Raw genomic sequence first — 17,322 nt, forward strand, 5'->3', positions numbered from 1 at the left:
AAAGCAGATTCCTCTGCAGTCTGGGTCAGAGGGTGTGTGTGTCTGGAGGAAACGCTATCTCCCTGCCTCTCACACACCCCCTCGCTGCGGGTCAGGCCGTGCCGCGGCGCCGGGGAAGCCTCGGCTGCGCGCGTGGCACCGGCTCCGCGACGCACCGGAATCGCTGCCGCTTCCTGGGAGGCGGCTGCGTCTCATGGAGAAAGCCAGCGTTGCGATTCCAACCAAGGAGCTCAAACCATGGCAGGCAATGAGGAAAGCGTGTTCCAGCAAGGTGAGTATTACTATCTTTGTCCTGGAAATATGGCAATGCAGCACCACCTGGATGAACAACCTAAGCGAAGTTGCTCGGAAGGTAAGTGGCGAGCATGGAAGTGGCGAGCATTGTAGGCAAGCTCCAGGCTGGCCAACTCCAGACCCACCAGCCTTCAAGCATCGAGCTGGGGTGAATGTTTGCATGGCCTCATCTTGCAAGGAGTCAAGCACCTCCTGACAACAGATAAGATCCTCATTTCTCTTTGACTCAGTGAAAGATGTTGGTAYTCATATGTCAACATCAGGCAAGCACAACTGTTTGCCCAAATTCTAATTTAAGGGATTAGAGAAAACTTTGGAGTAAATGGTTCATAAAATCTCCCTACTTGGGACTGGGCTCCTAGAYAATTCCTGTGCAGATGTCTGAAGAGCTACCCTTGCACAAACCTCATCTTCTAGAAGCATGCAGGATTCCATCCAGCCTGGTAAGACCTCTTAGCACAGCTCTGTCAGCAAGGCTTGTATGCTACAAATACACCTTTTACATGACGGCTTTGTCGTAGCTCTTTATGAATAAGTGCTGAGAAATGTTACATTATACTTCTGAGATACAGGGGTAGCAAATATGAACTAGAAGGCAACCAGTAGATCCTTATTTCTTCTAGGTTTATAGCCTAAACTCATCTCTAAAGCAAGAATACTTTCTTAAAGCATACTAGTATTTTGCCTCAGTACCATAAACCTTGAAACCATTCAAAGCATTCTGTACCATTCAAATTGTTTTCAAAGTCTATTTCAGGTATCCAATAACCTGCTCTCTTCCTCAATCAAAYAAGAAACTACTCTATCTAAAAGGTATTAAGCGCAATGGAAGCAAGAGATGGAGAGATATATAGATATATGAAGATATTTATCTTCTATTTATCTATGGCAAACAAGTAGCTTCATGCCTATTGCAGAATTATTTTTGCAATATGAGTTGACATTTCTTCTCCTACTTAGTACACTCTCTCTAAAAACTGCTGGCAAAAGACAATTATAGGTGAGCAGCAACAATGGGTTAATAAAAGATGTTATGCCATTAGATAAACTTTTTACAGGTTTGCATCTGAAAGTCATAACATAACCTTTTATTTCATGTGTCACTGTGACAGAAGGTTTTCAAGGCAGAGTTCTTGAAACTCCAAGATGTTAAACAGATGGACTGCACAGCCTTCCAGATTTAAATCATGAGAACTGCATTTGCAGCCTGCGTGTTTTATCCCCATTTTTGCCCTTATCAGGTTTGGATACTTTAAATAAAACTGTTTTGGGCAGTTTTTTTATCACAACAGATCTCAAGATCACATTTTCCCCTCTGCCTTCTTTTCTTTTTCACACTATGAAGGATCATTTAAAACAAACATTTCAGACGTGGTAATCTCTCTTTCGCCTTATTTTGCAGGTGCTGGCAACCTGATCCAACATCTTAGTGTTTAAAAAAAAAGAAAAAAAAAAGCCTATGTACAAATACGCAGGATATCTGATAGCATAAATAAATAAAATAATAAATAAAAGCAGCTAAAATTTTGGCTTGAACATGCATCCAAACTACTGAAATATTGATAATCTCTTCCCTTTTGAATTTCACCTGCTGCTTGCACTCTGACAAGTCCCTATTTAGGAACGTTTGCACAGTCACTCAACAGAGCCTGCATGCCTAGTCAGATGCCACCACTTGTGTCATTTGACAGAATACAGGCAATCATTCCATAAGCATATGGCTAGAAGCACAGAATCATTCAGATCATCTTAATTAGATGCCGTGCTCAAAGTAAGGCCAAATTTAAAGTTGGATCAGGCTCTTGGGAGCCTCATTAAGTCCGATTTAGCATAACTTCAAGGATGCAGATWTCACAACCTCTCTGATCCATAGTCTGACCACCTCTACTGTGGTTTTCTTTTTCTTTTTAACTAATCAGAATTTCCCTTGCTGCAGCTGCACCCACTGCTTTCACTGTGCACTTCCAATGCTACCGTCTTACTCATTGGCCATAGCGCACACTTAGCATTTCTCACACTGAAGACTGAAGCTCAGCTTCCCACCCATGAGGGCCTTCAGGTCTTCACGCAGAGCTGCATGCAAAGCAGCTCCCCACCTAGCCAGTGTACAGCCTGTACTGGTATGTGGGGTCTCTCTCAGGTGCAGGACTTGGCACCTGCTTCTCTTGGCAAGGCTCCTGCTAGCCCATTCCTCCAGCTGCTGAAGGTCCCTCTGAATGCTAGTCCTACTCTCCAGCGTATCAGCCATCACCCCCCTCCTAGCTTGGCGTCGTCTGCAAACTTGCTGAGGATGCACTCTGGCCCATCATCCAGGTCACTAATGAAGACGTTGAACAGTATCGGCCCCAGTATGGAGCCCAAATAAACAGACTGTATTGTATATCCCAGACTACAAACACTCCATACACAGACGGCATTGTATATTCCATGCAACACTGCATGAAATAAATGAAGTGTCAAATTAATAAAAATATGTAAATTCACTAAAGTGGGCAAACAATTTTACAGTAGTCAGCAGAGTACAATAGCTAGAACTTGTGCTATATCATAATGGCATTTATTTGTGTTGATGTATAGCTTTTAATTGGCATTGCTAGTATTATTCCTAGGTACTCAGTGCTACTGAGAAAAAATGTGGCATGTAAAAGAATGGAAGGAAAACATTTCCTGATCCCAAGGGTTTAAAACGTATCTCAATAAAATACATTATATAAAAAGATAATATTTCAGCTATCAAGTTGGAAACCTGAGTGAATGCATAAATACATTGAAGACATAGTTGTTATTAAAAAAGACCCAATACATAGCAAAAAGGAAGAATAGGAAAAAAACACTTCTTGCAGCAGAGGGAAAAAAATAGGCCTATAAAGACAAAAAAAAAAAAAAAAAAGTAGTAATTAATCCTGAAAGAATACAAAACAGCAACACCTAGCTTTTTGTCACACACACACAGAGAGAACAGACAATGTAAGACAAGAAGCTGCAACAGAAATTAAGATGGAAGAAATAAAGAAAATCCTTCCTTGGAGAAAAAAATAGATGAAATTCAATAATAAACTTGAAACTTCTAAATATTTTCAAGTCTGCACTAGTACAAAATAAATACGATTATTTGCACTACTGCAAATGCAGCACTGCATGATAAGCACATGCAYGGTTGGACCGGGGTTACAGTGTTCAGCACCTTTCACGTTCAAGCTGCTGGAGTTGTTGGAGTTTAGAAAAACCCCAAAGTAATTGCAAGCAGGTGAAGATCCTTTCTTGCTCTGAAAAACAAGGACCATCAACATGGTATATGGGGTATATCTGTAGCTATCTCTGACCTGGCATTCAGTTACTCATWAGCAAGAAAACATATTCCAAAGCCATGCCAAGCTAACCTGATCATAAAACACTCCGCACAGAAATGTCTCAGGTATTTCACTCCTTCAAACCCACTTGATCAACAAAAAATGCAACTGATTAAAACAAACATCTGAATAAAAAAAAAAAAAAAAGGAGCACATGCTTTTTGCTTTTATATGCAAAACGTTGAAGATCAACATACTTCTGAACCTTCGTATCATGAACTTGCTGAAGGAAAACCCTTCTATGAAGTATCTTCTGCCTTAAAATTAATATCAATCAAATGGTTTTTTTTTCTACTACTCATACACTAGATTTATTTTGATATATGGTATARCATAAAACAGAAGCAACTTAAAAAATAGGTATGGCTTTTTGAATATACAACATTTAATTGAGCTTAAGTCAGCTGCAAAAACAAACAGTTGCTAATATTTTCCACAATTCCGAATTCCAAATTAGAAAGCTGGATTTTGCAGCTGACAGCTGGATTTTCATTAAGAATTATTTTTAAATGTAGTATTTTATCAAAAACATAGAGTCCTAGCATAAGTTTTCCAGAGATTATGAAGAGTCACAAGGCTCATGAATAGCGTAGGAGTAATAAGTAAATACGAGTTTATGAAATATTCAACCTTATATTTGTCATRTTGTTAAAGTTACCAAACACCAGGAAGTTGTGGATAATTGCCAGCCAGTCTAATTCTCACTACAATCAGAGGACAGGAGAGGAAAGAAGGAGAAATAAAATGTGCAATATGAAAAGGGAGAACTTTCTGCTCTACATTTTATTTTTCTTGCTGAGAAGTTGTAATGGAAACGAAGATGACCATTCCTACACTCCTGCTAACAACCACCCCCAGACTTACATATCCCTAGATCCTCTTCCTGCTCTATGCATTCAAAATGACTTAGTGGAATTAGTGGACCTAAGCTATTAAAAAAAGAAGAGTATCATAATAAAGAATTATGCCAGCCATCATCCTTCTGAGAGATGAGAAGCATTTCTAATGTTTCGTCCCATCTCTTCATTTGGGTCTATTTAAAAGAAAATGCTTCTATATCTCCTTAATTTTTGTTCACACATTTAAATTTTTGTGATTAGGCAAATCAAAAAGTGAATTTGAATACAAAAGGAAAACTGCTTTTAAGCTCTGTTTTCAAATGAGAGCAGTAAGTCAAAATCATACCTCAGTTTGCTCAASGAAGCAGCAAAGAAGTATTTGTCTGCTGAAAACTTCTTTTTGAAGAATACAGGTCAACGCTAGGCTACATACATTAGGAAAAGATTGTTTTGTTTGGTAACAGAATATATTGTTAGATCAGCAAATATACTCAGTATTTTACTTTCCTGAGAACAGCTGCRATGACTCCAGTACAGGAGGAAAAAGAGGGGAGAGGGGAGAATTTTATCATATAACTGGACCAACTAAAACACACAGCCACTCAACAAAGAAAACATGATAGATGTTATCAGTGATAGCAATCTCCCTGTGCATGTTTTTATCACTCTCTCTAACCTCTTCAGAGGTTTTGAGCAAATAATAGCAATTAGAGACAGAACAAGATATGGGAAATTTATAACATACTTCATTTAGCACAGGCAAGCATATAAAGACAGAAGTTTTATACTCCAGCAAATTTCATGTTGTGTTTCACCCTCACCACTTTAAATCAAGTTACAAACTATTTTATTTGCTATTTTAGACTCTCAAAATTTAAGGCAGGTCTGATGCTTTACTAAGTAAACCAACAGACCAGTAAGCAAGACTCCTTTGTAATAATACTATGTTCTGGAATTCTGATATTGGTGAGATCATTCCTCATTATTCTTTATATGTATAAATTTTAAATCTGTATGTAATTATTATGCACAGATTTTATACTTTGGCATATCATTTATTTCTTTTCATTTAAATATTTAACACACACAAAATTCAGTATATTCCTTCTTAAATGCATCATTTCAGGATGGAGAACAAGCTATACAAGAACACTCTATCAATATAACTAGATTTCCACTGATACAGAAAACATACCAGAATCAGCTGTGTATATATTACACCCCAAAAATAAACATTGTAAAGAAGCTGGCACATAGATCCTGGTTTTCAAGTTAAATTCAATTTTATTTTATCATTAAAGAATCAAYTTATGAGAGACACGTTGAAAGTCAGGCAGGCAAGCCTACCTGCAGAACTGGGGGATGCAGTAGTGATATGCCTGTACTGTGGCTACRGCCTTGCATAAATTTGGCCAAAACTACCATTAAATTTAGCTCTTCAAAGTACCAAGAAAAAATGGCTAGAATCAGGACAGGAACATATCATTTAATAACCTGAAATATGTTTTCTCCTGCTCTTCCATCTTAAAATTGTGAAGCTAGTCTCCTTCTTCCTATATTTTTCTACAAAAAAGCCCCTAAATCCAAGGGATCATCAGGAATTAGCCTTTTTGTTAGTTTTCATGCTCTGTTGTCAGTAAATACTTTTCCTGCCATTTAACTTCATTATTTCTCAGGGAATAAGGTAGAAAAGAGAGAAGTGGAAAACAGAAATTTACTACTACACATCCAATTTAAACATTAAAGTTGCTCTAAATATCTCTTTATCTTGATGACYGAAAGAAAGGTGTTTGGCTGTTATAGACAGAGGAATGGATAGTCTTGAGCATCACAGGAAGGACTACAGAAATCCTGTTTTTCCTGTTTTCTTGTGACCATACAGATATACAGCAGATACCAAGGAAGTAAGGAGGAACTGCTGGGAAGATGTTTTTAAGAGGTTCTCTTCTTCTCTTTTTTTCCTCTTGTTTTTTGGGTTGGTTTCTCCTCCTCCCATTCCGCCCCCTGCATAGTAATCAGACTGGGATTCACATGATAATACTTTCTGCTTGATATCTTTGATTTATTCTTGTACCTTTCTTATGCCATTCCTAAATTGACTGAAAAYTCCTGAAGTTCCACTCTTGGCATGCTTCATGTATGCCTCTGGCTCACCCCCATTAATGATCTTCAATGCTTTACCTTCACATTGAGGTGACTCTTCCGTTACATGAATATTTATTTTAATAGGACATTGCAGGCACACACMAAAATATGAACAGCTATACCTTCTTGCTCTTATATGAGCCATGATATGATTCTGGTGTCACTCCGTGCAACAGTGTCACCCCAAAGGCCTTTCTCTATACATGATCAAGATTGGCATTTATTTTTTTATTCAAAAATACATCAGGATATTTTTTTCTRGGCCTGCAAAAAGCAGTGTTTCAAAGAATACCTGAGATCACTAACAAAATTAACCAAGACTTCTAGGCAATACCAAAAAWATATATATATGTATATCTACAAAATGACACAACCTCCAATTTAAATTGCTGTAATTAAATGCTACGGTTGCTAAGGAGCCAATTGAAACAGTGTGGAGAAAATTTCAACATGTGTCTGGCTGTGCAGAGTGCTGACATCTGAAGGATGTGGCCGGTTTTAAGCTTCGGATGAGTTCTTTAAAACAAGGGTAATAACACTCCTGGCCTCGGTGGCCGTGCCCAGAGAGGAAATGCCTCCTGCTTCTTGACAAACTGTCTACTTGAATCACAGTGCAAACTTACATGAAATCAGCCAGGGATGAGAAGGAAAATGGAAACGACAGTGAAAGCTTGCCTGGCTAATTAATGCCTTTTTGTAGTGGTTGGAAATCTAAATCTTCCAATATCCACTCCTACTCAGCCTACATACTTGCCTTTTCATTGCTCAAGTATTCTTCCCTGTCAGTAAGGACCATACAGTGAAAGCAGTGTATTTTTAAAAACGCTGTTGCATAAGTATAATGCAAAGTGAGCAAGTCAGCGTCTCAGCTCAAAATATCACTTCTTTTTCTGCAGTTGAGTGGGACTCTGAGATGAACTTAGGCTGAAGAGAGCTCCTGAAACTCAATTTCAGGATGATGGAGAAGGGTGATGCTTTGAGCTAAGGCTTTTACATTAAGTGGAACACTCAAGAAATGCAGCTGTAGATCACACACTAACTGAAGTTTTATATACGCAACATTTTATTTTTTTAAGTTTGATTTCCACTTTATTTTTGTCCTTACTGGAATACACACATTATCATCAGAATCTCTCAGACAGAAGTAGCTACAGAAGTGTAAGGTGCCAAATACTTGTTCTCCAAAATACATTATCTTGATGCCTACAAAACACTACTCACACTACTGAGCTCCATCATACTAGTCATACTACAAACAAGACTATTTAAAAGTGAACAAGAACTATGATAAAATCTCGCCCTTTTTCTCCCTGGGAAAGATAGAAAAATCCAGACTATCTGCACATGAGCACCAAGAAGACAGAGTAGCAATTAATGTGATGAATATAAAATGCAGCAATAATTTTTTAAATATATCCTTTGCAAGAGGCAGCTATATACTGAAGCATGTTAAATTCTACTGTGAAATGCCAAAGTGTTAGTTATTGATATTACTATAAATTTTGCTTAGTAAGCAGATAAATGTCAACTTAGGAAAATATTTTAAAACAAAAAATGGCACTTTCTTATTTGACTATCTGTGGTCATGTAAGTCAGTCAATCAACAGGCAATACAGATATTCTCACAGTGTAAATATTGCTGGGAAGGCAAAGACTATCCATGCTTAACTGACCATCACTTAGTAATGGCTCTTCAGAAAATGCTCAGATGAACAAACTTTTCGAGAACCAATTGAATCTATTGCTGCAGTGTTTACACACTCTGCTTGGCTTGTGAGACTAGATAGGATGGACACATATTTCCCCCTCTAAACATAACAGAATTTACACTCACCCAACTTTGTATAAATACAACTCAACTTTGTATAAATTTCATTCTCTTTTGAGGTGCAACATTTACCTGAGCAGATGTGAGGGCTGGGCTTGTGCCCTGTGGGGGATTTCTAAGCTATACATCATCTAGCTTAGTATATATACCTAAGTTGGATAACATCCCAATCATATTCCAGTAATGCAAGACCCTGATTGCAGATCCTTTGAAATCACTTTGATGAGAGGCAAGACTAGGGAATGTCTAAGTGCTGCAAGGACAGAAACTAGTGAAAGAAGCTGGGGAACAAGCGTCTGTACTGCAGAACCCTAAACCTAACAAAGACCTGAAAGGTTTCAAAAGTTTTGTTTGTTGGTTTGTTTGTTTTTTGCTATATTCCTTGCTGCAAACATCGATATGGCTTTTGACAGTCTCCTTCTAAAATGGTCTGCTATAAGATGTTAGGTGACTGACTTTTTGTAACTTTGAATAACTATGCCTGGTATGTTATTTTTAAACACAGTTGACTCTCTTATGAGAACAGACCTTGAATGAAATGCTTTTCAGCAATTAGTATTCTGTTACTTATTTTAATCTTTTCACCACAGGRAACAAATAGTACTAGCCAAATACATAAAATATACACATATGTCCATTGAAAAGAAACTAGAGAAGAAAATTAAAAATATCCCTATTAAGCATCATTGATTTGAATGCCCTAACAAAATACAGCACAGTCTTTAGACACAATCTCAAACCATTTCTCCTTACTCAGTGAAGTAAAAGGGATTCAATTCACATTTGTAAGGTATACATTGTAGAATTCCAGGCCTTATTACAAATCAATCAAATCACATAATACAAAACTAATTTACTGAAGAGATTTCTTTGATGCCCTCTCCTAAGAATCATAATTTTTCAGAAGCACAGCAACTATATCTTTACAGTAWCGCCTCTAGAAAAGTACCAATTTCATGTCTCTCTCAAGAGAGAGAAAGCTAAAGTCAAAAGCATTGCTTTGTGATTTTTCCTGCTTTTTCTACAATATCACATTTTTAAATGACCAAAGTCATTTAAACACTTTCCGTTTCATTTAAATCTTTCAGAGCTAAATGCTCCTGAATATTTAGCATATGGTGTCACAAAGCAAACACTTAAAAAAAAATTAGGAACACACATTTAAAAGGAAACCTTTTAACATTTTGATTGAAGTGACTTTCTCCAAAGTACCTGTGAACTATGTGGGAAATGAATGTCAAACAAGACTCTCTCCCTGCAACTTCAATAAAGATGAAGCTTGTGTCTGCGACCCCTCATCTCTCTAACCAGCTTATCATATCCTGAATCAAAKACACTAGCAATCCAAGAGACAACAACACCAGGCAAACAGATGCACCTCTACGGAACAAAAAGGTCCATCCTATACACTGGAAGATGAGGGTACACCAGAAAGAAATGACACCAGCTTTAAAAATATCATAGTGCTTACGAATTAAAGGATCTTCTATGTTCAATAAGGTTGTCCATTAATTTCCTCATGTCTGTGTTCTTATTATTTATTGCTTTAAGGGCTAAGTTTTGTAAGTTTTAGAAATGGAAACTCTGATGTTGAGATACAGATCTTCCAGCTTTCCTTTACTGCTGTAAATACTACTGTTCCTGCTCACCAGCCTCTACTCTTCTTCTTTTATTCTTTATCATACCTTTGAATCAGCTGCTGCCACATTTTCTTCTGGTGTCTGCTGATCTTTCCTATACCTCTAATCCATTTTCCCSCTCCAGACGCCTATGTTCTTAGCCTTCTCATTTCCCTTCATAACCTTTACTGACTGGCTCCAATGTCTATGCTTATCYCACCATGTAGCTCCAACATGTTCCTCCACCCATTCCCTCTTCCTCCTCCCCTTCCTAAATACCCATGACCCCATCACTCTTCATTCACAACCAGGTAGCGTGGAAGCGAAGGGCAACAAAAAACTCATCCATTAAATATACCTTCCTGCTCCCAACTAAAGTCTCTGTGCAAATATATATTTATATTTATCTCAAATACAGGCAGGAGAGCTCCCAGATGAGACCAATTGTGAGAATACATTAATATTCTAGACAATAGATAGCCCTAAACTGGTCCTAAAATACAGTACATACATTTATATGTTTTTAATATATAAAATATATTTTATATATATAATGTATATCTATATATACAATTGTATAGTAAACACAATTATCTAAACTGTTTCCAAGTGAAGTTCAGACATAGGCACATGATCAGCACTGGAAATTTCCACTCAAGGCATTAAGGTCTGCAAAGTTACAAGTAAATGAAAATAAAACTTCATAATAAAATGTAGTGAACTACTTCCTTTTCCACTATTTTTCTTTTCTATACAGTAGATCTCTATCTGTGTAAAAAAGACATAACAAAAATACAAGACTAACCATACATATTGATRCAGAAATTCTACACATTTTACAAGTTCTCCATAGCAAGAGCTCTGCTAGTCTGTGTGAGATCAGTGAGGCCAGACAAAAAAACACGAGATAATGAAAACACGACACAAATTTAAACACCTCCTATTGCCATATTCATCATCCCAAAGCCCAGTTTATGTCTCATTTTGAGTCCATCTGGATACAGAACTCTCTCATAACAAATAAAAGCCTGCATATTTGTGTATATGTGGGAATCATACTACAAACAGTCTTAGAACTGGATTTTCCATTTTACTTCTTCAAACTGCGTTCCACCTTTGAACGCTTTCCACTTCACTTTCTAAATTTCCCACAAACCAGAAGCTTGAGAGCATTTGTAATTTAGTATGAAAGAACTACTTTTGACCAAATTAAAGGGCTGGGTATGGGTTGCTTTGTTTTTTCCATTACATAAAATGTATAAATTGAAGTAAAAGATGGGCTAGAAACACCAAATCAAAACTACGTATTGCACATTTTCAGCTTAGCAATACGGCACAGAATGGAGCTCGATTTCTGTTTCAAAATAAAATTTTATTTTAGACACCTCCTTGTGGATATTTCACTTTGAATGAACCGGCATTTTTCAATGGAAAAACATTCCACTGGAAAATTTCCGACCAGCTCTAATACTGATTTAAGAGACACATGCAAAATTCAGTTTTCCGCGCCCCCCCCCCCTTGTCTGCTAGGAATTGCTTCCAGACACATTGTATTACCTCAGGCCTTCATCAACTGCTTTTCAGTTGCAGAAACCTCTGTATGTAAAAAACCACTCCCTGCAGTATTACGGACTTGAATATAATCTTACTCAAATTGGACAGCCCTCAGTGGGTCACAAAAGTCTATTTCAACAAAGAATAGCAAAAGCAATTAACGATGTGGCCCATAAAATGCATCACCTTTTTTTTWAAAAAAAAAAAAAAGATSAGATGCTTTCTAAAAAAGTAGAAATAAAAATACTTTATTTCTTTTGCTGTTTTCTGTGTTCACAACACTGATTGTAGAAGCTTTTACCAGATGCTGCAAAATTTTTGCCAGGTTGTGTTCAAATGAAATGACTTACAGAATAAGCGATGATCTTGAGGTTAATAAAAATTTACCAGCTTCATAAGTTTCCACAAATAATAAACTGAAAACATCAGATAATTTCCAGCTATCAGATATTTTAATACTTCAATTTTCTGTTTCTTTCTGGGGCATATTCAGAGCAACAGCTAAAGGAACTGTAAGGGCCTTCTGGGACAGGAAGACTAAGGTTTCTGTAAAAAATGTTAAATTAATTTTTATAGTGATGCAAAGTCAGGGAAGGGTTGTTAAGGGATGGCCTCTTGCCATAGGGTGGAGTTTTGTTTTGGTATCCTTTTAGAGTCTGCAGGTGTTTGGCAGGAGCTGAAATCAGGGCCAGCTGTGATATTTCAGCTCTGATATTTCCCTCCCCATATTTCTCAGAAGTGATGCATCGGGGTGATGTCTTACACCTGATATACTCAACTTGTGTGGTATGACTGTAACTGCTCTGTTAAAGGAAAAAAAAAAAAAGGTGAAAAAAAAAAAAAGAAACAGGAAAAAAAGGTACCCTCTTATGGCTCTCATTTTTACTTTCAAATGGCAACATCCATACAGTAAAATTCATCAAGGAGTATGGCTCTRGTTTGGAAAAATATTAATTACCAATTTAGTAAACTGCCATTAATATGTCTGGTTATTTAGTTGTTTCCTAAGTACCAGCAATGGGATGAACTTAGCAGTACTGTAAAAGGACCGTGAAAGAAATCACATTGGGAAAGAAGGAAAGACAATGTTAATAATAATAAAATAATCGTAGTAATATTCTCCTTGCTTAACCAGCAAAGATCTTCGTCCTTTCATAGTTAGCTGCGGTACAGCACGTACCTGTTGTTTTGCTTTATCTTTTGGGAGAATTTGAATAGTTTCTATTAAAATGGTATTCTCTTTTAAGTTTGTTTTGTTTGGAAACCCTCAAACCACATTGTATTTCATACACATGTTCCCGAGGGTATGTTAAATAGGACCATACTGAGGTCACTAGTAAGTTTTTGAAACTTTTTAAGAATTCCTTTAATGTTTTGTACGATCTTGGCCTAGTTAAAAGAACATATTTCTAAAATAGAGTTTGACTGTAAAAAGCTTTATGAAAACAGTCTATACTGTACTACTAAGAGCTTATAGGAACTTCCACAAACATTCTGTCCTCTGCCTTCGTTTTAAGGAACGTGCCCCCTTGGCTACTGGATGTGCCCCTGTTTCTCTCAGCCCTTTTCACCATACATGCTGCAGCACACAGGCATATACTTGTATGCACAGACTGATCGACTTAGCAGTACAAGTGGCTGTGGTATTCATTTTAACCTCACGAATGAGTAAAGGATTATAATCAGTTGGGAAAAATGGATATTTCACTCCATTCATGGAAAAAACAGTATCACCTGGCACTCTTCACTGAGTAAAAAAAAAAAAAAAAAAAATCATGTTTTTTGGCAGCTCCCCTGGAGTACAACTGAAGCAGTTAATGATATTAACAAAATGTCCTGGGATCAAAAATGTGTTGTTTTATCTCAGTTTAAAAAAAGCTATACAAACCACACTTGGCCTTCAGAGTCCTCGTGTCCATTTAGTTAAAATAAAATAATATTTGAAAAAAAAAATCAACCCACCTTCAGCTGATTAAATTCCATTATGCCACATCAGTCCTCTCTTTCAGCTTCTCTTTCTCGCCTCCTCAGAGTTGCTTCCCTTCCCGCCCTACACTTCCCAGGATTTTGGTCCTTGGCCATTAACTTCCCACTGCACCAGAAAGCTTTTTGGGGCATTACTGACAGGAACGCTGGCAGGTACTTGGGTGATTGTCRACATAGTCACAGTGCGTATTGGTCACCAGTGATGTGCGTCTGCACAAATACATGTAACATATACACACACACACACATATAAAAATGTATATGTGTGTATATGTGTGTGTGTGTGTGTGTGCGCATATAAAATGAATGATTTTTGCTTTACAGCTACCAAAATGTGTAAATGATTAGGAAGACAACGGTCATGAAAGTCAATGGAATTGTCTTGAGATTCAGATCTCCTAGTTAYACATTTTGGAGGATTTTCTACTGCTCCTAACACTCAAGATGGGAAGCATCCAGACCAAGTTAMAAAATCTAAGCATCTTGCTTTGCAGGTAGATTAGTTTGTATATACTCAAGTTCAGCAGGTTTAGTATTTTTCTGGAGCCTATGCAGTTGTTGAAAGCAAATGTACTTACACGCAGATTACTGGGTACAGTAAATTCATTTTAAATCACATTTTATTGTTACACAGTATTAGTAACTAAGGTTATTAAACATAAGTTAAGTGACATTTCTCCTAAACATACATCAGTGGTGTAAATAGCTTGACTTAAAAGCTAGRTTAACTCCTTCCCAGTTTTCAAGATGGAAAAGAGAAAGGGGGGGGGAGGGGGGGGGAACCACCACACACAAGAGTCCGTCTTTTTATTCCCTTCAAAATAATCATAACAGGGAGAAAATGCTAAACAAAGCAGACAGCACCAAAAATCAAATAAATTCATAACACTCAATATTACCATAAATGCTAACTTTTAGTTTCCAAGAACAACAAGAATGCAGTGACCGAGTGTCACTTATTTTAGAGCAGGGTTYAAAAGTGCAAATAGTTTTATCAGAAAAATTAAAGATAAGGATGATCCTTTCTGAGAAAGTATTCTGAAATATGGGATAGGCTAATTCTGCTATACTACTTTAAAAGTAGGATGAACAAGAACAGGGTCACAAAGTTTTCTTCAATTTGGGGTGCAAGTGCCATCCATAATGTCCAGGGACTTAAAGGGCCMTTTAAAACGGGCACCTTGCACTTTGGAACTGATTTTTTAAAAAATCTGAYGGAGCATCAGAAGAAACACAGGATGTTTTTTTCCAGTGTTGCCCCAAATATAACCAGACAACCAAGTAAAGTCCACCAGGTAAAGTCAAGATTCCTGCTGTATATTCTTCAAAATTCACACTTAATCCCTGTGAATTTATGAAGTGGGAAAGTTGGCCCAAGCGCCCGCTACAGCATGGTGCTACCTCATTCCAAGGAGAAAGAGCATATTAATCTGAAAAGAGGGAACTTTCACTCTGTCACTGTGGTAGCCACATAAACCTCCCTTCAAGTATAATAAATCTCTATGATAGAAGAATATGTTTGCTGTTCTTTCCAAAAAGCTATAACCCTTTTCACACTCCTGATAGATGCTTCCAGACAATATATAGACACATCCAAGATKGGCATTTATTTTAATAGCCAATCTCTCTCTCTCTTCCTTTATTGTTTTTGGAAGGGGTTGGGGGGACAGGGAAGTGGGGAGGTTACTGAAATGAACCAGGGATTTTTTCATTCCTTGGTCTTTTGTTTCTTCATGAGATCCATTTATGAGTAGAACTTTGACTATAGGTTGGCACTCTTAAAAAATGCACTGTCCTTGTTGAAAAGGCTACTTGCATTATTAGAAATGATGTTAAAGACATTTCAATGCACAGTAGAATAACTCTAGAATACTATTACACTGAATTTGTGCTAGAATCATCAACACACCATAAGCCAGACAGTAAGAAAAAGGGGAGTGATCACTGAACATGTAGATGTTACAACTCTACAGGTGCTAGAAAGTAAAAATATCCTTTAAGTATAGATGGAATTCAGTAAAATATTTACAAAAGCTGAATCACTCTCACTTCAGGAAAACACTAGCCCAAGAAAAGATTAAAATCTTTCTTCATCAGATTTTGTTTCATATTCATGTTTCYGTTTAAAATTTTGCCTTTTCTTTTTCCTGAACAGTATAGATTTTAGTTATTCATAAACTACAGAAAAATAAAAGGAAAAAAAGATTACTCAGAAAGCACAAGAAGGTTACTTTCCTGAATATTTATCTGACAAATCTGCTTAACAGCATGTTGCATTTTCTTTCCTTGTTTTCCTAGGCACTGCTGAAGGGCAGTTTCCACAGAGGACAAGGAACACCTATGCCGTAGCACACTGTGGCATGGCATGTGTTCCCAAACATGTAAGCTGAGGATGTGTAATATCATTTCTTATTCTACTATACCCTGGGAGGATAAATGACCGTTATTCAGTATCTGTAAAACACATGTAATAATGTATAGAAAAGGCTTGGTGAGAACAAACCTGAGGATCCGAGAATACTTGCTGCATGTTGTTGATTGGACCATATGGAACCCCACTACCTTCAAAGAGCTGCAACCATTCGATGGTTGTTTTTTCGGAAAACCTAAGAACAAATGAAAAGCATGTGGTTTAAACTCCACACTTCAGGTTCTGAGGAGTGAACAGCACGTCTCCTCCCTCTCACACTGCTTTCATACTCTCCCCACTGATTTCTTCCTGGGCAGTCAATACCATAACAAAAATACAGTACACGTGTTGTTCGGAAATGCAAAAACCAAAGCCATAGGGGAAAGAACTGAGCTGCCTTATGTTTCCATCTGATTGTCTGAAGCAATCCCATAATGATGCAAAGTTAAATTATCAGCAGTTCCAAATAGGGATCAATGGGCTTCCTCCAGACCTTAATTATACTAACATGCTCCACATTTGTTTTCTTTTAGGTATTTATTTAACAATAAAAGGATAGATATAATATCAGTATGAGTCTAACACACAACACTGTTCACTAAAGGCTGATTTAAAGCACCACGGCATTTTTCCTGTTACATCTAAAACATATGTCAGAATTAACATTTTTGGTCAGATAGCTACACTGAGTACATATTTATTTGTTGTATAATTGTATAATCTGGCCTAAGGACATCCGGTTGAGTACATGCACGTTGCGCCTACACCGTTCAACCCAAGGGGCCGTGTCATTTTACAGCATTCAAAAAGTTTACGTTATTTCTCTGTAGTAATTCCATTGYAGAATTGGTAGTTCACTTCTGTCTTTCACCTCTTTGAGAAGCTTTTTTGGTTTTATCCCATGCCTGCTTTCCAGTGCTAAATACCTGAAAAAACACTCTAGCTGGGAATGCTTCAGGAGCATGTATCATCTGTGGCCCTCAAACTCTGAAGCAAAGGGGAACTCCTTTGGCATTCTTATCTAAAATTCTATCAAGATAAATAACACAGAGTTTTTCCACCAGGATAAAGGAAAGATCTACTGCATCGTATGTACAATACTGAAAAGAAACAAAGTGAGATTACAGAGATGAAACTAATAGACCCCTACATAAAAGGCACACCAATTCCTAGCGTTCTGTAGCCCTTCAATTCCTAGTTACTTCAGTGTTATCATGAATGACATCGAGTTCTGCTCACAGCAAATGTTCACATGCCAAAACTTTCTAAGCTGTTCCTGGGAGAAGCTTGGTAGAAC

General features: G+C 37.3%; 1 protein-coding gene across 1 annotated transcript in view; it reads right to left on the bottom strand.

Moving 5' to 3' along the window:
- The window catches only part of SUGCT (succinyl-CoA:glutarate-CoA transferase), a 278,027-nt gene that overhangs the window by 155,746 nt on the left and 104,959 nt on the right, over positions 1-17,322 (bottom strand). Inside the window, exon 11 of the mRNA XM_026035002.1 lies at positions 16,119-16,221. Coding sequence (XP_025890787.1) covers positions 16,119-16,221 — 103 coding nt within the window. The remainder of the gene's footprint in view (positions 1-16,118; positions 16,222-17,322) is intronic.

This window comes from Nothoprocta perdicaria, unplaced genomic scaffold (assembly GCF_003342845.1).
Source record: "Nothoprocta perdicaria isolate Ctin4 unplaced genomic scaffold, notPer1 scaffold_154, whole genome shotgun sequence".
NCBI lineage: Eukaryota > Metazoa > Chordata > Aves > Tinamiformes > Tinamidae > Nothoprocta > Nothoprocta perdicaria.